General features: G+C 45.2%; 2 protein-coding genes across 2 annotated transcripts in view; one reads left to right on the forward strand and one right to left on the reverse strand.

Annotated features, from left to right (window-relative positions):
- The first annotated feature begins 2,829 nt into the window (after nt 1-2,829).
- On the forward strand, nt 2,830-5,137 carry LOC135553179 (translocon-associated protein subunit gamma-like). Its single transcript, XM_064985347.1, has 5 exons — nt 2,830-3,080; nt 3,549-3,675; nt 3,819-3,917; nt 4,300-4,431; nt 4,982-5,137. Exons 1-5 carry the CDS (start codon nt 2,948-2,950, stop codon nt 5,046-5,048), a joined length of 558 nt encoding a protein of 185 aa, XP_064841419.1. The 5' UTR covers nt 2,830-2,947; the 3' UTR covers nt 5,049-5,137.
- A 1,894-nt stretch (nt 5,138-7,031) lies between these two features.
- LOC135553180 (voltage-gated potassium channel subunit beta-2-like) overlaps nt 7,032-21,034 on the reverse strand; it is a 217,510-nt gene continuing 203,507 nt past the window's right edge. Inside the window, exons 11-16 of the mRNA XM_064985348.1 lie at nt 19,238-19,323; nt 14,871-14,991; nt 14,507-14,601; nt 13,696-13,816; nt 13,349-13,437; nt 7,032-8,819 (exon numbers count right to left, since the gene is read on the reverse strand). Of these exons, the coding sequence (XP_064841420.1) occupies nt 8,730-8,819; nt 13,349-13,437; nt 13,696-13,816; nt 14,507-14,601; nt 14,871-14,991; nt 19,238-19,323 (602 nt within the window). The 3' untranslated portion in view covers nt 7,032-8,729. The remainder of the gene's footprint in view (nt 8,820-13,348; nt 13,438-13,695; nt 13,817-14,506; nt 14,602-14,870; nt 14,992-19,237; nt 19,324-21,034) is intronic.

Raw genomic sequence — 21,034 nt, forward strand, 5'->3', positions numbered from 1 at the left:
AGCCAGCATCACGCAAGCCCGCCTGCCTGCCAGCGTCGCATTCTCACACCCACTACAGAACTGACAAACACACACAGAAACACGCAGCCGCCTGGCAGGGGGTTAAGCACTATGCTCGCGGCTTTAGGTCCTTCCTCTCTAGTTTTCCTCTAATGTAGCACTGAGGCAGACATGCAATGGCCGTGCCACGCCTAAGAGAGGCACCCCTGTGTGTGCCCTACTTCAGTTTTCTACCACTCTGTACCACCCAAAGCTCACCTGTCTCACATCTGTCTCTCATCTGTCTCACATGTCTCTCATATGTCTTTCATCTGTCTCTCATCTGTCTCTCACCTGTCTCTCACCTGTCTCACCTGTCTCTCACCTGTCTCACCTGTCTCATCTTTCTCTCACCTGTCTCCCATCTGTCTCACCTGTCTCATATCTGTCTCATCTGTCTTTTACCTGTCTCTCACCTGTCTCTCATCTGTCTCTCACCTGTCTCACCTGTCTCATCTTTCTCTCATCTGTCTCTCATATGTCTTTCATCTGTCTCTCATCTGTCTCTCACCTGTCTCACCTGTCTCTCACCTGTCTCACCTGCCTCATCTTTCTCTCACCTGTCTCCCATTTGTCTCATATCTGTCTCATCTGTCTTTCACCTGTGTCTCATCTGTCTCTCACCTGTGTCTCACCTGCCTCACCTGTCTCTCATATGTCTCTCATATGTCTTTCGTCTGTCTCATCTGTCTCTCACCTGTCTCACCTGTCTCATCTTTCTCTCATCTGTCTCTCATATGTCTTTCATCTGTCTCATCTGTCTTTCACCTGTCTCTCATCTGTCTCTCACCTGTCTCATCTGTCTCCCATCTGTCTCTCACCTGTCTCTCATCTGTCTCTCACCCGTCTCTCATATGTCTTTCATCTGTCTCATCTGTCTCTCACCTGTCTCTCACCTGTCTCTCATCTGTCTCTCATCTGTCTTTCACCTGTCTCTCATATGTCTTTCATGTGTCTCTCATCTGTCTCACCTGTCTCTCACCTCTCTCACCTGTCTCTCATATATCTTTCACCTGTCTCTCATCTGTCTCTCACCTGTCTCTCATCTGTCTCATCTGCCTCTCACCTGTCTCTCACCTGTTTCTCATCTGTCTCTCATCTGTCTTTCACCTGTCTCTCATATGTCTTTCATGTGTCTCTCATCTGTCTCACCTGTCTCTCACCTCTCTCACCTGTCTCTCATATATCTTTCACCTGTCTCTCATCTGTCTCTCACCTGTCTTTCACCTGTCTCTCATCTGTCTTTCACCTGTCTCTCATCTGTCTTTCACCTGTCTTTCACCTGTCTCTCATCTGTCTTTCACCTGTCTCTCACCTGTCTTTCATCTGTCTCTCATCTGTCTCATCTGTCTCTCACCTGTCTCTCACCTGTCTCTCATCTGTCTCTCATCTGTCTTTCACCTGTCTCTCATATGTCTTTCATGTGTCTCTCATCTGTCTCACCTGTCTCTCACCTCTCTCACCTGTCTCTCATATATCTTTCACCTGTCTCTCATCTGTCTCTCACCTGTCTCTCATCTGTCTCATCTGTCTCTCACCTGTCTCTCACCTGTCTCTCATCTGTCTCTCATCTGTCTTTCACCTGTCTCTCATATGTCTTTCATGTGTCTCTCATTTGTCTCACCTGTCTCTCACCTCTCTCACCTGTCTCTCATATATCTTTCACCTGTCTCTCACCTGTCTTTCACCTGTCTCTCATCTGTCTTTCACCTGTCTCTCATCTGTCTTTCACCTGTCTTTCACCTGTCTCTCATCTGTCTTTCACCTGTCTCTCACCTGTCTTTCACCTGTCTCTCATCTGTCTTTCACCTATCTCTCATCTGTCTTTCATCTGTCTCTCATCTGTCTCTCATCTGTCTTTCATCTGTCTTTCACCTGTCTCTCATCTGTCTTTCATCTGTCTCTCATCTGTCTTTCACCTGTCTCTCATCTGTCTCTCATCTGTCTTTCACCTGTCTCTCATCTGTCTCTCATCTGTCTTTCACCTGTCTCTCTAAATATCTTAGAAGGCAGGTTTGTTATAATAAATTGAATCAAAGTTATAATATGTTGACGGGGAATAAGTTACAATTGCCTAGTTTTGACAGCATTGCTGAATTAGGAATTATCTTCCCAAAGCTCGAATATACTGAGTATACAAAACATTAAAAACACCTGCTCTTTCCATGACATAGACTGACCAGGTGAATCCAGGTGAAAGCTGTGATCCCTTATTGATGTTACTTGTTAAATCCACTTCAATCAGTGCAGATGAAGGGGAGGAGACAGGTTAAAGAAGGATTTTTTTAAGCCTTGAGACATGGATTGTGTATGTGTGCCATTCCGACGGTGAATGGACAAGACAAAAGATTCAAGTGCCTTTGAACGGGGTGGGGTAGTAGGTGCCAGGCACAACTGTTTGTGTCAAGAACTGAAACGGTTCTGGGTTTTTCATGCTCAACAATTTTCCATGTGTATAAAGAATGGTCCACCACCCAAACGGCATCCAGTCAACTACGGGAAGCTTTGGAGTCAACATTGGCCAGCATCCCTGTGGGATGCTTACAACACTTTGTGGAGTCTATACCCTGACGAATTGAGGCTGTTCTGAGGGCTAAAGGTTGGGTGCAACTCAATATTAGGAAGGTTTTCTTAATGTTTTGGCCACTCAGTGTCAGTAGGGTATTTATTCCACTATTTAACCATATATTTTTATTTTCAACATCCAGAACAGTAGGTGGCAGTGTTAAACATACCCATTTACGACGGCCAAAGCGGATCACCACGGAAGGTAGAAAACCTCGTTCTAAATACAGCTATTTCCGTGTTCGTGCTGACCCGTCGTAGTGTTTCTCAACCCTCTTCAGCACATATACGTGTCAGTCTTCTTTCACTGTAGAGCAAGAGACGGCTCGGACACTTACGAAGCATGGCACCCAAAGGTAGCAGCAAACAGCAATCCGAGGAAGACCTACTCCTTCAGGACTTCAGCCGAAACCTGTCTGCAAAGTCCACCGCGCTTTTCTATGGAAATGCGCTAATCGTGTCCGCAATTCCAATTTGTAAGTAGCAAGACCAGACCGTTAGCAGCTAATTGTAGCATAGATGCATTGAATGGAAATGCTACTACCGGTAGCTAGCTTTCTGCCTAACATACGTGACGTGTAGATGGCTAAGTTAGCTAGCTATCTTGCTATGCCACAGCTGGTTAATATATTGCCCAGTTAGCTAGCTAGCTACCTACCTAGCTAGCTAGTATATGACATGTGAAGTTAACTTTAACTATTTAGCTAGCTGAGATTGATATTGTGTTCTAACTTGTTAACGTTCGCTAACTAGCTAAGTTATCCCAGGCTTGATTAGCTAACAGTCACGTCATTGTCGGTAGTTAATAACGTTAGCGAGTCTATTCTGGTGAAAGTAGCACTTGTATGTAATACTATGATGAACAGAGTAGTTATTGTTCGTGTGAACTGCAACATATAAAGAATGGTTTGATCTGTTTGTGGTCTCCCCTTGTTGTGGATCAGGGCTGTTCTGGAGAATCTGGCACATGGACCTGGTCCAGTCAGCGGTCCTGTATGGAGTCATGACACTGGTCAGCACCTATCTGGTGGCCTTCGCCTATAAGAATGTCAAGTTTGTCCTCAAACACAAGTACGTTCATCATACAAACATGAACACTCACTTAAAACGATTGCCTCCGCTTTCTGCATTGTTTGGAGGTGTGCTGAGTTTGGCATCAATCTGTAGTAAGTCTGTATTCTAACTTCTAAATGTGTCTTCTCTCTCGACCACAGAGTTGCCCAGAAGCGAGAGGATGCCGTCTCCAAGGAGGTGACCAGGAAACTATCTGAGGCTGACAATCGCAAGATGTCTCGTAAAGAGAAGGATGAGAGGTCAGTGAGCCAGCCAGTCTGTGATCGGACATGTCAATTACTCCTCTGAGCGGGTAACTGTGTCATTAAGGTACCCGATGAGCTCCAGCTAGCCTGGGTGCCAGTCTGTTTCTAGTCTCTTTTTAATGTAGCCTGGGTGCCAGTCTGTTTCTAGTCTCTCTTTGTAATATAGCCTAGGTGCCAGTCTGTTTCTAGTCTCTTGCCAACTCCTTAAAGAATTTCCATGATCTTGTGTGGGTCAGTTGGTAGAGCATGGCATTTGCAATGCCAGGGTTGTGTGTCTGATTCCCAGTAAAAATGGTAATACCGAACAGCGGCCTTAACCATGGATCCCTATTCTCAGATACATGCATTGCTGAACCCTTTTCCTTCCCCATTTTAGGATCCTGTGGAAGAAGAACGAGGTCGCTGACTATGAGGCCACCACCTTCTCTATCTTCTATAACAACACTCTGTTCCTGGTCCTCGTCATCATCGCCTCCTTCTTCCTGCTGAAGAACTTCAACCCCACCGTGTATCCCATTTAGCCACATTCAACATCCTCATCAATTTCACTAGAAAGGTGAAGTTCCTACTGGAACTGTCTGCTTTTATTAAAGCTGAAAATAGATGGATAATCCTTAACAGTCATTATTAGTAGAGGCTAGACTTACATCCTGGCATTTTCATTACCTTTTTTTTGTCCAATTTTGTCCATTGTCCCGTTGTGCTATAGTACTCTGAGGAGAAACTTCTTCGATTATTCATTGGCTGTAGTCTGTGGCCTAGTCAATCACTGGTTCAAATACAGATCCTGTATTGAATCTCCAGGTTGTCACGGCTGCGTTCCGTTCTGTTTACATTTCTGGATTGCTGTTTACCTCTGGCTGAATGTCTGAGAAGTGGGGTTGAGTGGAGGAGATGCTTAATGCTGAAATCTGTGTGTGTGCTTGTAGGAGATTGTTAATACTCACCCATGTATGTAGGTAAGCCTGACAGGTTATTCCCTCTCCCTACTTGCCTGCCATTTCTTCCCAGTGTATCCACCTCAGATGTGATTTGTCCTTAACCCATTGGTCCCACAGTAACTACATCCTGTCCATCAGTGCCTCATCTGGCCTCATCGCCCTGCTCTCCACTGGATCCAAGTAAAGGAAGAAAGAAATGACTGACTGAGAAGAGGGGTGGCTGGGGTGAAGCTAGGGGAGGTGTTTTTATGAATGGGAGGAGAATAAAATAATCACAATTTCAGCTGTGAGTTTTCATGATCAGGGTCTGCAGGTCACTCCAGGTCTATCCTGAGTGGTCAGATCAACAACCATTTTGTTTGTGATTTATTATTGTCAAGCAGCAAATATTCAGACAATTTATTTCCATTTCCAAGAATGAAACACCCATGGAATTAATCATTGGCATTATACATTTATTAATGGAAGTGTCATACTAATTGATATAGGGTATGTACAGAGGTCACTGTTCTCAGGGTAGGAAATAACATGAATCTGGATAGAGACACTGATGTTAGTCAGTAATATAGTTGGTAAATTCTCTCCTGATAACATTACATACTGTAGAAAACACTTATAACGGCCTGGTAACTTAAATACTGTAGAACACAGTGTATATTGTCAGAACTGGGGGAGTTAATGTGACATTCCTGGCGGCCTAGTTCCATTTGATCCACTAGCTTCTTGCCCTGGCCCTTTATGTTGAGAGATCACACCGACCTTTCAGAGCTAGGTGATAGGGTCAAGGGAATGGGACCAGACCCATTGCCACATAGCGACAATTCAGGAAACCCACATCTCAAACCCACTCTTAGCTTTTACTCTGTGCGCTTGAGTAGATCTGAGCTATTATAACGTTGTCTATATCTATTCAATACTTTCATTAAATGGATGAGGGAGACTGGGTTAATTTGGGGCTGGGCACCTGTGTTCTGTTAGCAGGGTTCATGTCAAGGCACTCTGCAGGGTGGATCACTGCACACTGAAAAGGCTGGTCCCAATCTGATCACTGGCCACCTTCCAACTGTAGGTATAGGAGAGTCATCCGAGTGAAATATAGCTAACGTCTATCATTAACTATAGATCTCTGTTAGTGCTGGATTCAATCCCTATCGGGGAAGAGCAGTCTAAACATGTAAAGGTCAATTCAGATTGCTCCAACATGCAGCGGTTACCGTGAATACAGCCTCCAACATGCAGTGGTTACCGTGAATACAGCCTTCAACATGCAGCGGTTACCGTGAATACAGCCTTCAACATGCAGTGGTTACCGTGAATACAGCCTCCAACATGCAGCGGTTACCATGAATACAGTCTCCGTGAATGCATGATACCGTGAATGCAGCGGTTACCGTGAATACAGCCTCCGTGAATGCAGCGGTTACCGTGAATACAGCCTCCGTGAATACAGTCTCCGTGAATGCAGCGGTTACCGTGAATACAGCCTCCGTGAATGCAGCGGTTACCGTGAATACAGCCTCCGTGAATGCAGCGGTTACCGTGAATACAGCCTCCGTGAATGCAGCGGTTACCGTGAATACAGCCTCCGTGAATACAGCGGTTACCATGAATACAGTCTCCGTGAATGCAGCGGTTACCATGAATACAGTCTCCGTGAATGCAGCGGTTACCGTGAATACAGTCTCCGTGAATGCAGCGGTTACCATGAATACAGTCTCCGTGAATGCAGCGGTTACCATGAATACAGCCTCCGTGAATGCAGTGGTTACCGTGAATACAGCCTCCGTGAATGCAGCGGTTACCGTGAATGCAGTCTCCGTGAATGCAGCGGTTACCGTGAATACAGCCTCCGTGAATGCAGCGGTTACCGTGAATACAGCCTCCGTGAATGCAGTAACGTTGCCTTTTAAATTGAGCTATAACAGATCTTCTGCGATACGGATTGATTCCAGTAAGTGTAAGCAAACCATCACACACAGCAACCATCTGTAAGCGAGAAGGCTGGACGTTATCATGAACTTCACACTAAATATTGACGAACAGGTTAAACAAAATCTGTAGGATAGTGTGAAAGGAGTCTGCTGAGGGAACAAAGGCTTATAATGCTGTCTGGAATAGAGTGAAATCAAACACATGGAGTTCAATACCATTCCAGCCATTACTATGAGCCCCCCCCCCCCAGCAAATTAAGGTTAAGTGCCTTGCTCAAGAGCACATCGACAGATGTTTCACCTTGACAGCTTGGGTATTTGAACCAGCATCCTTTCAGTTACTGGCCCGATACTCTAACCACTAGGATACTTGCTGCCCCAGCGAGATGCCAGCCAGCTCCTGTGGTAGGACTTAACCAGCTCCCGTGGTAGGACTTAACCAGCTCCCGTGGTAGGACTTAACCAGCTCCTGTGGTAGGACTTAACCAGCTCCCGTGGTAGGACTTAACCAGCTCCCGTGGTAGGACTTAACCAGCTCCCGTGGTAGGACTTAGCCATCTGCCAAGCAAGCCATCGAAGCAAGTCATTGTTCATTCCTCCCATAATGAGTTATTTATAAAATGTTAAATCCACCTTGTGTCTATTTTAAAGAAAAGTAGCCTAAGCTAAATGGGTAAAACCCAGGAGCGGAGGAGGACTGGTATCAGGCCCAAACGACCATGAATGCATGGTTCTGCTGACAGAGGAGAAACAGTGGAACACTATTTACACAATACTTACAGATTATTTGGAGAATGCTTCATTTTAATCTGCATGAAAAGGGGGCTTGAGGTTGGTTCTCTTTATGTTACAAGGTTTTCCCCGTGAAGTTTAAAATAGAGACACCCTTGAAAGACAAAACATTTAAAACACGCAGAAGAAATGTATTTTCACATACTATTATAGAATAAATATATACCTTTATAATTTCTCTAAATACTTCACCTAACTTTCGCATTATCACTGAAACAAGCCAGCGGGTAACATTGGTCGGGTGGGAGGTCGTGTCACAGAGTTGCTTGTGCTATCCGTGATTCACATCAGCAATCAACGATGCAGGTTCAATTCAGAGTATCCTCTATGGCTGCAAACAGACAGTACCCAGCACAGGAGACCACCTGTGAGACCAGTCTCTGTTGCCTTTCCTTGACTCCTCGCATCCTCGCCTCCTCCTCAAAACCAATTGGATGAGAAACCCAGAGGTCCCTCCCCTCTGATCTTCTCCACCAACGGGTTTTGCGAAAGAGGCGTGGAGAGAGGACGCAAGGAGTGTGCGATTGAGATTCTCCCAAGGAAATGCAATTGAGATTTTCTCTCGCAGAGAATCTATTAAAGATATTCCATAGCAGTACCTTATACGACCAGAGGGGGGCAATATGCACAGTCTACCCCTCGCAGACAACAAACCCCTGTCACTGAAACTTAATGTCCCAGGGTGCTCTGCTTTGCAAAGGTCAAACAAGTGTCAAATACAGTAGACTGGCTGGAGAGAGGAGTTTTCAAAATGAATTGTTGAAGAAGCTTACGGTATATTCTAAGTATTAACCCCCTTCTGTGTTGTTTTGTTTAATGTGCTTATGAAGAGAAAGTCCAGGCACACCAGAGGGGGGAAGCATGCATCTACATGGTTAATAAACTCAGGAGTCAGAGAATCTACTGATAAGAGTAAGCTGAGCTGAAAGCTGGGCTGAAAGCTGGTCTAGGCAGAGGGTGAGCTTGGTTAGGCTGAACTAAGCTTGGTTACACTGGGCTAAGAAAGCTGGGGCTGAGCAGAGCAGGCCTGAACTAGGCTGGGATTAGACTGAGCTGAAACCCCATGGAGGCTGAGCCCAGATGGTTGGTGGAACTGGATCCACAGTGGTTGTACAGTAGTGGTTCTGCTTCCTCCTGGGTGTCTAGGAGCGATACTCCTTCTTACTGTACGGCTTGTTCCCCAGTATGTGATCGATGTCCGACACCACGTGAGACGTCATTTTTGGAAGGAACTGTGGAAAATAGCAGAACGTGTGTGAGTGTGCGTGTGTTTCCCAACATTATTAGGACCATAATATCCTGACAAAGAAGGAAAACAAGACATTGTTTGAAAAGTCAGGACTTTTCCCATGTCCTGAATTAGTTAAAATTAGAAAAATGAGTTATAGATCTTTTATTCTCAATGAAAACAAGTCTAAGAAGCTGTAGATATGTTCTATGTCTGATATTTCTGTGCTTCCTGTTCGCAATTTTTACTTCCGGTTTTGTACATCAGCATCAAACAGCTGAAATACAATACAATATTTCACAGCAGTTTGGATGGTACAATGATTCTATACAAACATAAACTGAAATTAGGCAAACTATTAGCATTTTAGCAACCAGGAAATGGCAGAGAGATTCCTGCATATTGCACCTTTGAGGGTTAGGTTTAGGGTTAATAATAGGGTTAAAGGGACATTTCACCACTGCTCGATTTCACTATATATATATATATATATATATATATATATATATATATATATATATATATATATATATATATATATATAATATTAAAATGTTATCAACATAACATATGTGTCATAAAAATGGTTATAGGAGCGTTTATGCATCTCACCAGTTGAAACAAGCCAGCTACATTGCCTGGTTGTAAACCACAATATCCAGAATTCATAGTGATTTCAGGACATGGAGGATCACTCCAGGGAGGTGTGAGAAATATCAAAATGTCTTTCAGCCTGAGGACTTTTGAAACGGAACTGAAGTCTCAACTGATGGGTTTGCCATGTCGTCGAACGTTGAAAAGGGATGCTACTCTACTACTCGATTTTCACTTCAAAAGAGGGAGCTTTTTAACGTTCGACGACATGGCAAACCCATCAGTTGAGACTTCAGTTCCGTTTCACAAGTCCACTTTAAACAATGCCACTTAATGTAATGTTTACATATCCTACTTTACTCATTTCATATGTATATACTGTATTCTATACCATCTACTGCACCTTGCCATCTTTATGTAATACATGTATCACTAGCCATTTTAAACAATGCCACTTTATGTAATGTTTACATATCCTACTTTACTCATTTCATATGTATATACTGTATTCTATACCATCTACTGCACCTTGCCATCTTCATGTAATACATGTATCACTAGCCATTTTAAACAATGCCACTTTATGTAATGTTTACATATCCTACTTTACTCATTTCATATGTATATACTGTATTCTATACCATCTACTGCACCTTGCCATCTTCATGTAATACATGTATCACTAGCCATTTTAAACAATGCCACTTAATGTAATGTTTACATACCCTACATTACTCATATGTATATACTGTACTCTATACCATCTACTGCATCTTGTCTATGCCGTTCGACCATCGCTCATCCATATATTTATATGTACATATTCTTATTCATTCCTTTACACTTGTGTGTATAAGTTAGTTGTTGTGAAATTGTTAGGTTAGATTACTTGTTAGATATTACTGCACGGTCGGAACTAGAAGCACAAGCATTTCACTACACTCTCATTAACATCTGCTAACCATGTGTATGTGATAAATAAAAATGTGATTTGATAAGCAAATATATATACTGGAGCTAGCCATAACCATGGTCCATGTTGTTTACAAGTAGGCTACACTTTCTATTGTCGTTTTCTATTAAGGAGGTTTAGTTGATTGTTCATTCAATGCTTGAAGTCTAAATTGGAGAAAATGAGGTTTTAGTAAGGAGGGGATGGTGTGGGTGACTGGCTGGTGTCTGTTGGGGGTGGGTATTGTGTGTTTTTTAAATTTTATTTTATTTCACCTTTATTTAACCAGGTAGGCTAGTTGAGAACAAGTTCTCATTTGCAACTGCGACCTGGCCAAGATAAAGCATAGCAGTGTGAACAGACAACACAGAGTTACACATGTGAAGGTTAGTATACATGATTATTGATTGTTTGAGTGTGTATTGATGGGGGGGAAAAGCAGTAATATGTTGTCTAATCACTGACGACTGGGTGTCCGACTGGGTGTCCTACTGGGTGTCCTACTGGGTGTCCTACTGGGTGTCCTACTGGGTGTCCTACTGGGTGTCCTACAGACTAATCCTGCTGCTTCTGGTGATGACGATGATCTAGTCACCAGCTTTAGTAGTACAGAGCCTGTACACCCATTGGATGAAAGCTTTCAGCCTGTACACCCATTGGATGAAAGCTTTCAGCCTGTACACCCATTGGATGAAAGCTTTCAGCCTGTACACCCATTGGGTGAAAGCTTTCAGCCTGTACACCCATTGGGTGAAAGCTTTCAGCCTGTACACCCATTGGATGAAAGCTTTCAGCCTGTACACCCATTGGATGAAAGCTTTCAGCCTGTACACCCATTGGATGAAAGCTTTCAGCCTGTACACCCATTGGATGAAAGCTTTCAGCCTGTATTAAGCTGAAGCTCACCATCCTCTGACTTTGAAACCAGCCAGGACAGCCCAAGGTATTTATAAAAGCACAATACCCTCTTGAGAAAACAAAAAATCACCAAAACATATATTATACTGTCTACCAGACGAGTGTTCCTCAAACTTGTCGCACCCCTGCAGTCAGGTCTTTGGCATAGGAGAGAGAGGCAGTTCGTATACTATTCTAGCCTATTCACTCTATTGTTGGCAGTGCTTGTCTACTCAACAGTATAACTGTTGGTGCTCATATACAGAAATACCCGACTAAAATGTCTACAAGTCAAGCACACCCTCAAACTTTTCACATCTTTGCTAACAGCCCATCTCAATGGCCTATTATTGACTCTGAGTGTAACGAAACACATACCAGTTTACTGTACCCTTTGCTTACAGATGGACATTTATTGACTCTGAGTGTAAGGAAACACATACCAGTTTACTGTACCCTTTGCTTACAGATGGACATTTATTGACTCTGAGTGTAAGGAAACACATACCAGTTTACTGTACCCTTTGCTTACAGATGGACATTTATTGTATGGAAACACATCCTCATGATCAGTCATCATGTCTTTTTTTTAATTTTTAATTTTTTAAATTTTACCTTTATTTAACTAGGCAAGTCAGTTAAGAACACATTCTTATTTTCAATGTCGGCCTGGGAACAGTGGGTTAACTGCCTGTTCAGGGGCAGAACGACAGATTTGTACCTTGTCAGCTCGGGGGTTTGAACTCACAACCTTCTGGTTACTAGTCCAACGCTCTAACCACTAGGCTACCCCTGCCGCCCCAGGAGGACTTACAGTACAAATACATTTTTCTGGGTTGTATGTTCCCATCTAAAATAACATCAACAACTGTTTTGTCAACTTGTTGTAAATAGGAATCAGAAGTATCCATGGTAGCTAATTATTTAGCAGCCTCTGGATAGACAGCGTGTGGTAACAGAGCTCCTGTGAACCTGTAAACTAGCACCGCCAGCGTTTTGAAAAGCCTGCCTTCGAGGGTGGGAACAAGGAAGTATGGTTCCCTTCAGGCTGTAGTCTTTACAAAGCCGGGGAAAATGAGTCAACCTAGATACTCTGCAATGTCGTGGCAGACAGAAACATCATTGAGACAAGCCCAGTGGCTCTATTGAGCAGGTCAGCCATATCAACTCGCGCAATCAGTGAAACACAAAGGCCACGATCATTGCTACAAAACATGACTCCATTTATTCTTAGATTAGACAACAGGCTCAATCAACCAATGACGTCATTGGTTGAATTCTCCCGGTGTGAAAATGAATTCTCTGAAAACACCCTAACCTTATAATGGAAAAACAGTGAAGTTTCCCTTTAAGATTAGGGTTAGGTTTAGGAGTTAGGGTTAGATTTAAGGTCAGGGTTAGATTTAAGGTTAGGTTTAGAGTTAGGTCAAGGTTAGATTTAAGGTCATGGTTAGATTTAAGATATTTTACGCTGCTGCTACTCTCTGTTTATTATCTATGCATAGTCACTTTAACTCTACCTACATGTACATATAACTTACATTACCTCAACTAACCGGTGCCCCGCACATTGACTCTGTACCGGTACACCCTGTATATTGCCTCGCTATTGTTATTTTACTGCTGCTCTTTAATTATATATTTTTTTTTCATAAAACTGCATTGTTGGTTAAGGGCTTGTAAATAAGCATTTCACTGTAAGGTCTACTACACCTGTTGTATTCGGCGCATGTGACAAATACAATTTTGATTTGATTTTAAGGTTAGGAGTTAGGTTAAGGTTTGGGTTGAGTTTAGGGTTAGGTTAAGGTTTGGGTTGGGTTTAGAGTTAGGTTAAGGTTTGGGTTAGGTTTAGGGTTGGGGAAAATAGGAATTTGAATGGGAATACATTTTCACTCCCCCAAAATGTGTGTGTGTGTGTTTACCACAGGAGGCTGCTGAGGGGAGGACGGCTCATAATAATGTCTGGAACGGAGCGAATGGAATGGCATCAAACACATGGAAACCATGGAAACCATCCGTTTGATATATTTGATACCATTCCAATGATTCCACTCCAGTCATTACCACCAACCTCCCGTGATGTTTACCTGTATGGAACCCAGGTTCTCTGTTAGCTGCTCTGGACTGGAGGATCCCAGGAGGACTGAGCTCACCCCTTCGTTCCTCAAACACCAGGCTAGGGAAGAAGAGAAGGAAAGAGTACAGAAAGGAGAGAGTGTGGGGGGGGTGTCACTCTTCCTGGGGTCCACACGAAACATGAAACATAATACAGAACATCAATAGACAAGAACAGCTCAAGTACAGAACTACATACATTTACATGAGAATGGGAATGTACTGCTGACATCCACTTGGTGGCGCTCTAACATCATTAATCACTGAAACAACGTCGTGTGCATGTGTGTGATTGCAAGTCCATGCTCCTCTCTCTCACCCACGGCCAGCTGTGGGAGAGTACAGCCCAGCTTCTCAGCGATGTGTCCCAGCTCCTTCAGCTTCGCCTGCTGTTTCCTCCCATCCTCACTCACTATCTTCTCCTTTAACCACTGATACGACTGCAGAGAGAGAAAGAGAGAGAGAGACAGAGAAGAAGAGGGAAAGAGAGGAGAGGGAGAGTTAGAGAAGAAGAAGGAAAGAGAGGAGAGGGAGAGTTAGAGAGAGGGAGAGAGAGGAGGGAGAGACAGAGAAAGAGGGGGAGAGAGGAGAGGGAGAGACAGAGAAGAAGAGGGAAAGAGAGGAGAAGGAGAGAGAGAGAGAGAAAGAGGGAGGGAGATAGGGAAAGAGGGAGGGAGAGTGAGAGGGAGGGAAGGAGGGAGAGAAGAGGGAGAGAAGAGGGAGAGAAGAGGGAGAGAGAATGAGGGAGGTAGAGAAAGAGGGGATGTAAAATGTGACAAAGGAGAGAGGGAGATGAGAAGAGGAACGGAACGGAGAGTAAGATTTCCACCATATTGGCTTCCAGTTCCAGCAGATAGATCAGTGGCAGATAGATCAGTGGCAGATAGATCAGTGGCAGATAGATCAGTGGCTGACACTGGATCCGTCAGGTCGCTCAAGATCCAAGGCAAAATTTGACGTACGTCCAGGTACCCAGGAAGTTGGGAGATGACTTAAAAAAACATTCACCAAGGGCAACGTTGAGCGCCATTACCATCAAGTAGGCTTGCGGTTTGCTAAGGCGCTGTGGACGGTTGTTCAATCCCAGTGCTAGAGACCGTGAGAGCTTGTTGAGTGGATACAGAGTTTACCTTCATGGATGCCCTGGAGGTTTCTGGGATGCCGTTCTGGTACTTCCCCGTGATGATGCCACAGGCCAGCGGAGACCACGTCATCGCCCCGACACCTGTCACCATGGACACCAGACGGAATGTGGGAACAGAGAGGGAGTGAGTGAGTGACAGATACCTGTGAGATCTCTAACACAGTCAGTCAGACACCAAACAGACGCTCAGGGAATCCCCAGTCTGAACCAAAGCAGATGTCAGGGGAATGTTCTCAATCACGTAAGGGTTGATTATGGATGTATCCACTGATTATCCACTGGATGTGTGTGTGTGAACCGCCCAGCAGATGAGGGAAGGGGCGTGGCCAGCCTGGATGATTGACACATGCCTATCTTGTGGTAGAGTTCTGGAAGCTGGACCTCCACCTTCTCCCTCTGGAAGAGATGGTACTCAGCCTGCTCACACACCGGAGGGATCAGGTTAAACTGTCTGGCCACAGAGTACGCCTCCTAGAGAGAGAGGGAGAGAGAGGGGGGGTTCAGGTTAAACTGTCTGGCCACAGAGTACGCCTCCTAGAGAGAGAGAGGGAGAGAGGGATAGAGAGAGAGAGAGAGAGAGAGAGAGAGAGAGAGAGAGAGAGAGGGGGGGGGGATCAGGTTAAACTGTCTGGCCACAGAGTACGCCTCCTAGAGAGAGAGGGAGAGAGAGGGGGGGATCAGGTTAAACTGTCTGGCCACAGAGTACGTCTCCTAGAGAGAGAGAGGGAGAGAGAGGGGGGGATCAGGTTAAACTGTCTGGCCACAGAGTACGCCTCCTAGAGAGAGAGGGAGAGAGAGGGGGGGGGATCAGGTTAAACTGTCTGGCCACAGAGTACGCCTCCTAGAGAGAGAGAGGGAGAGAGAGAGGGGGGGGTCAGGTTAAACTGTCTGGCCACAGAGTACGCCTCCTAGAGAGAGAGGGAGAGAGAGGGGGGGATCAGGTTAAACTGTCTGGCCACAGAGTACGCCTCCTAGAGAGAGAGAGCGAGAGAGAGGGGGATCAGGTTAAACTGTCTGGCCACAGAGTACGCCTCCTAGAGAGAGAGAGGGAGAGAGAGGGGGGATCAGGTTAAACTGTCTGGCCACAGAGTACGCCTCCTAGAGAGAGAGAGGGAGAGAGAGGGGGGATCAGGTTAAACTGTCTGGCCACAGAGTACGCCTCCTAGAGAGAGAGAGGGGGGGGGGTTCAGGTTAAACTGTCTGGCCACAGAGTACGCCTCCTAGAGAGAGAGAGGGAGAGAGGGATAGAGAGAGAGAGAGAGAGAGAGCGGAGGGGAGGGGGAAGGAGCAGGGGAAGAGAAAGAGATGGGGAGGGATAGAGAGAGTGAGAGAGAGGGGTGAAGGAGCAGGGGAAGAGAATGAGAGGGGGAGGGATAGAGAGGGGAGGGGGGGAAGGAGCAGGGGAAGAGAAAGAGAGGGGGAGGGATAGAGAGAGCAAGAGAGAGGGGGGAGGGGGGAAGAGAAAGAGAGAGGGAGGGATAGAGAGAGCAAGAGAGAGGGAAGGATGGAGAAGCAGGTGAGAGGGAGTGAATGTGGGAGAGAGATGGGGAGTGGGATACTAATCAGAATTCACAATGCTATATGCAAACCTTAAGAAGATTAAACACATTGATATACTGAATGCAGCTCATTTAGTGGAGTCTATATTCCACACACCGACTCATAATGTCTATGTTCCCATATGTATGTTTACAAAGAACTCATTGCCTTCTTAAACATTGGCATAACTATATTTATCTGCTACATGCAGCTGTGCCACACGCCCGGAAACCTTGTGTGTACCCCTGCATTATAGATACGATCTAAATTATAGTGCTTTCATCTGAGCTGCTACGCTACAAAACAATCTTTTCAAATTCACCCTAATCACAATCAACACAGCACCATGTGCAGCGCTTAACACAGGCTGAGGGAGAACGAGAGGAAAAGGAGGAGGTTGTTGACTATAGGAGAATGCTTTAGCAATCAGTCATTATCAGGCTTCAGAAAATGTAGTGACACACCACCTCCCTCGATCCTCCCCTTTCTCCTCCAAATCAGCCAGGACATAAACAGGCCTCTATCTCTCCCCTATCTCTCGCTCTCTCTCTCTCTCTCCATGTTTGTGTAGACTGTATGTTTGACCCCCTTGGTATAGACTGTATGTTTGACCCCTTGGTATATACTGTATGTTTGACCCCTTGGTATATACTGTATGTTTGACCCCCTTGGTATAGACTGTATGTTTGACCCCCTTGGTATATACTGTATGTTTGACCCCCTTGGTATATACTGTATGTTTGACCCCCTTGGTATAGACTGTATGTTTGACCCCCTTGGTATAGACTGTATGTTTGACCCCCTTGCTATCGACTGTATGTTTGACCTCCCTGGTATAGACAGATGACTTCCTTTGAGGGCTCACAAACACAATGAAAGTTCATGAAAAACTGTCTGAGAACAAAGGTGCAGACGGTCTGGGAACTGTCACATCCGTTGTAATGAGGAGACCAAGGTGCAGACAGTCTGGGAACTGTCACATCCGTTGTAAGGAGGAGACCAAGGTGCAGACAGTCTGGGAACTGTCACATCCGTTGTAATGAGGAGACCAAGGTGCAGACGGTCTGGGAACTGTCACATCCGTTGTAATGAGGAGACCAAGGTGCAGACGGTCTGGGAACTGTCACATCCGTTGTAATGAGGAGACCAGGGTGCAGACAGTCTGGGAACTGTCACATCCGTTGTAAGGAGGAGACCAAGGTGCAGACAGTCTGGGAACTGTCACATCCGTTGTAATGAGGAGACCAAGGTGCAGACAGTCTGGGAACTGTCACATCCGTTGTAATGAGGAGACCAAGGTGCAGACAGTCTGGGAACTGTCACATCCGTTGTAATGAGGAGACCAAGGTGCAGACAGTCTGGGAACTGTCACATCCGTTGTAATGAGGAGACCAAGGTGCAGACAGTCTGGGAACTGTCACATCCGTTGTAAGGAGGAGACCAAGGTGCAGACAGTCTGGGAACTGTCACATCCGTTGTAATGAGGAGACCAAGGTGCAGACAGTCTGGGAACTGTCACATCCGTTGTAAGGAGGAGACCAAGGTGCAGACAGTCTGGGAACTGTCACATCCGTTGTAATGAGGAGACCAAGGTGCAGACAGTCTGGGAACTGTCACATCCGTTGTAAGGAGGAGACCAAGGTGCAGACGGTCTGGGAACTGTCACATCCGTTGTAATGAGGAGACCAAGGTGCAGACAGTCTGGGAACTGTCACATCCGTTGTAAGGAGGAGACCAAGGTGCAGACAGTCTGGGAACTGTCACATCCGTTGTAAGGAGGAGACCAAGGTGCAGACAGTCTGGGAACTGTCACATACGTTGTAAGGAGGAGACCAAGGTGCAGACAGTCTGGGAACTGTCACATCCGTTGTAATGAGGAGACCAAGGTGCAGACGGTCTGGGAACTGTCACATCCGTTGTAAGGAGGAGACCAAGGTGCAGACAGTCTGGGAACTGTCACATCCGTTGTAAGGAGGAGACCAAGGTGCAGACGGTCTGGGAACTGTCACATCCGTTGTAATGAGGAGACCAAGGTGCAGACAGTCTGGGAACTGTCACATCCGTTGTAAGGAGGAGAACAAGGTGCAGACAGTCTGGGAACTGTCACATCCGTTGTAAGGAGGAGACCAAGGTGCAGACAGTCTGGGAACTGTCACATCCGTTGTAAGGAGGAGACCAAGGTGCAGAGTGGTATGCGTACATTCTTCTTTAATAAAGAACGAAATACTGAACAAACAAAATGACAAAACGATACGTGACGCTAATTTGGATCGTGCAGACAGGCAACTAAACGCAGAACAAGAACCCACAAATACCCAAGAGAAATGGCTACCTAAATATGGTCCCCAATCAGAGACAACGGTAAACAGCCGCCTCTGATTGGGAACCATATCAGGCCACCATAGACAAACCTATACCTAGACCTACAAAACCCCGAGATACACAAAACCCCTAGACAATACAAAACTGGCATACCCACCCTCCTCACACCATGACCTAACCAAAACATAAAGAAAACAGAGATATTAAAGGTCAGAGCGTGACAGGGAACGTTCCATGTAGACTTGCTGTATGAGCATGATTTGTAATGAGAGTTTTCCATAGGTTGAGTGAAGGTTGTGTGAGGGTTGTAGAGATGTTTTGACACTTACCATGATCTCCATGGCTATCCATCTAAACGTCCCCCAGTACATGGTTAAGGGTCAGGGGTTAGGGGTTAAAGGTCATAGGATTAACTCACCATGATCTCCATGGCTGTCCATCGAGAAGTCCCCCAGTACATGGTTAAGGGTCAGGGGTTAGGGGTTAAAGGTCATAGGATTAACTCACCATGATCTCCATGGCTGTCCATCGAGATGTCCCCCAGTACATGGTTAAGGGTCAGGGGTTAGGGGTTAAAGGTCATAGGATTAACTCACCATGATCTCCATGGCTGTCCATCGAGAAGTCCCCCAGTACATGGTTAAGGGTCAGGGGTTAGGGGTTAAAGGTCATAGGGTTAACTCACCATGATCTCCATGGCTGTCCATCGAGAAGTCCCCCAGTACATGGTTAAGGGTCAGGGGTTAGGGGTTAAAGGTCATAGGGTTAACTCACCATGATCTCCATGGCTGTCCATCGAGAAGTCCCCCAGTACATGGTTAAGGGTCAGGGGTTAAAGGTCATAGGGTTAACTCACCATGATCTCCATGGCTGTCCATCGAGAAGTCCCCCAGTACATGGACATCCCCTGGTTGATCACATAAGTCATGGCTCTCACAATCTCTGAGGAGATAAGGACAATAATCAACCAACATTCAATCAATCAATCAAATAATCGATCAATCCATCAGCTCATTAGATGCATGTGTGTGATGGACTTTGGAGATCCCTGCAGACACACTAGATACCACCAGGCATATATATATGTGTGTGTGTATATATATATATATATACACACACAATACCAGTCAAAAGTTTGGACACACCTACTCATTCAAGGGTTTTTCTTTATTTTACAATTTTCTACGTTGTAAAAATGATGCAGCACTCCATCACTCTCCTTCTTGGTCAGATAGCACTTACCCACCCTGGAGGTGTGTTGGGTCATCGTCCTGTTGAAAAACAAATGATAGTCCCACTAAGCTCAAACCAGATGATATGGCGCATTGCTGCAAAATGTTGTGGAAGCCATGCTGTTTAAGTGTGCTTTAAATCACTGACAGTGTCACCAGCAAAGCACCATCACACCTCCTCCTCCATGCTTCACGGTGGGAACCACACATGTGGAGATCATCCGTTCACTTACAGTACTCTGTTTCTCACAGACACAGAGGTTGGAACCAAAAAAATTCAAATTTGCACTTATCAGACCAAAGGACAGATTTCCACAGGTCTAATGTCCATTGCTCATGTTTCTTGGCCCAAGCAAGTGTCCACTTCTTATTAGTAGTGGTTTCTTTGCAGCAATTTGACCATGAAGGCCTGATTCACACAGTCTCCTCTGAACAGTTGATGTTGAGATGTGTCTGACACTTGAGCTCTGTGAAGCATTTATTTGGGCTGCAATTTCTGAGGCTGGTAACTCTAATGAACTTCTCCTTTACAGCAGAGGTAACTCTGGGTCTTCCTTTCCTGTGGCGGTCCTCATGAGAGCCAGTTAACTCTAATGAACGTATCCTTTACAGCAGAGGCAACTCTGGGTCTTCCTTTCCTGTGGCGGTCCTCATGGGAGACAGTTAACTCTAATGAACTTCTCCTCTGCAGCAGAGGTAACTCTGGGTCTTCCTTTCCTGTGGCGGTCCTCATGAGAGACAGTTAACTCTAATGAACTTCTCCTCTGCAGCAGAGGTAACTCTGGGTCTTCCTTTCCTGTGGCGGTCCTCATGAGAGACAGTTAACTCTAATGAACTTCTCCTCTGCAGCAGAGGTAACTCTGGGTCTTCCTTTCCTGTGGCGGTCCTCATGAGAGCCAGTTAACTCTAATGAACTTCTCCTCTGCAGCAGAGGTAACTCTGGGTCTTCCTTTCCTGTGGCGGTCCTCATGAGAGACAGTTAACTCTAATGAACTTCTCCTCTGCAGCAGAGGTAACTCTGGGTCTTCCTTTCCTGTGACGGTCCTCATGAGAGCCAGTTTCATCACAGCGCTTCATGGTTTTTGCGACATCACTTGAACAAACTTTCAAAGTTCCTGACATTTTCTGGATTGACTGACGTTCATGTCTTAAAGTAATGACTGTTGTTTCTCTTTGCTTATTTGAGCTGTTCTTGTCATAATATGGACTTGGTGTTTTACCAAATAGGGCTATCTTCTATATACCAACCCTACCTTGTCACATCACAACTTGATTGGCTCAACGCATTAAGAAGGACATAAATTCCACAAATGATCTTCATGATTCTATATGTGTTATTTCATAGTTTTGATGTCTTCACGATTATTCTACAGTGCAGAAAATAGTACAAATATAGAAAAAGCCTTGGATGTGTAGGTTGG

This window comes from Oncorhynchus masou, chromosome 13 (assembly GCF_036934945.1).
Source record: "Oncorhynchus masou masou isolate Uvic2021 chromosome 13, UVic_Omas_1.1, whole genome shotgun sequence".
Lineage (NCBI taxonomy): Eukaryota > Metazoa > Chordata > Actinopteri > Salmoniformes > Salmonidae > Oncorhynchus > Oncorhynchus masou.

Coding starts and splice junctions, on each gene's coding strand:
- LOC135553179 (XM_064985347.1), top strand. CDS start 2,948: ATGGCACCCAAAGGTAGCAGCAAACAGCAATCCGAGGAAGACCTACTC. Junction 3,676..3,818: donor AAGTTTGTCCTCAAACACAA/GTACGTTCATCA, acceptor TCTCGACCACAG/AGTTGCCCAGAAGCGAGAGG. Junction 4,432..4,981: donor AAGAACTTCAACCCCACCGT/GTATCCCATTTA, acceptor TTGGTCCCACAG/TAACTACATCCTGTCCATCA.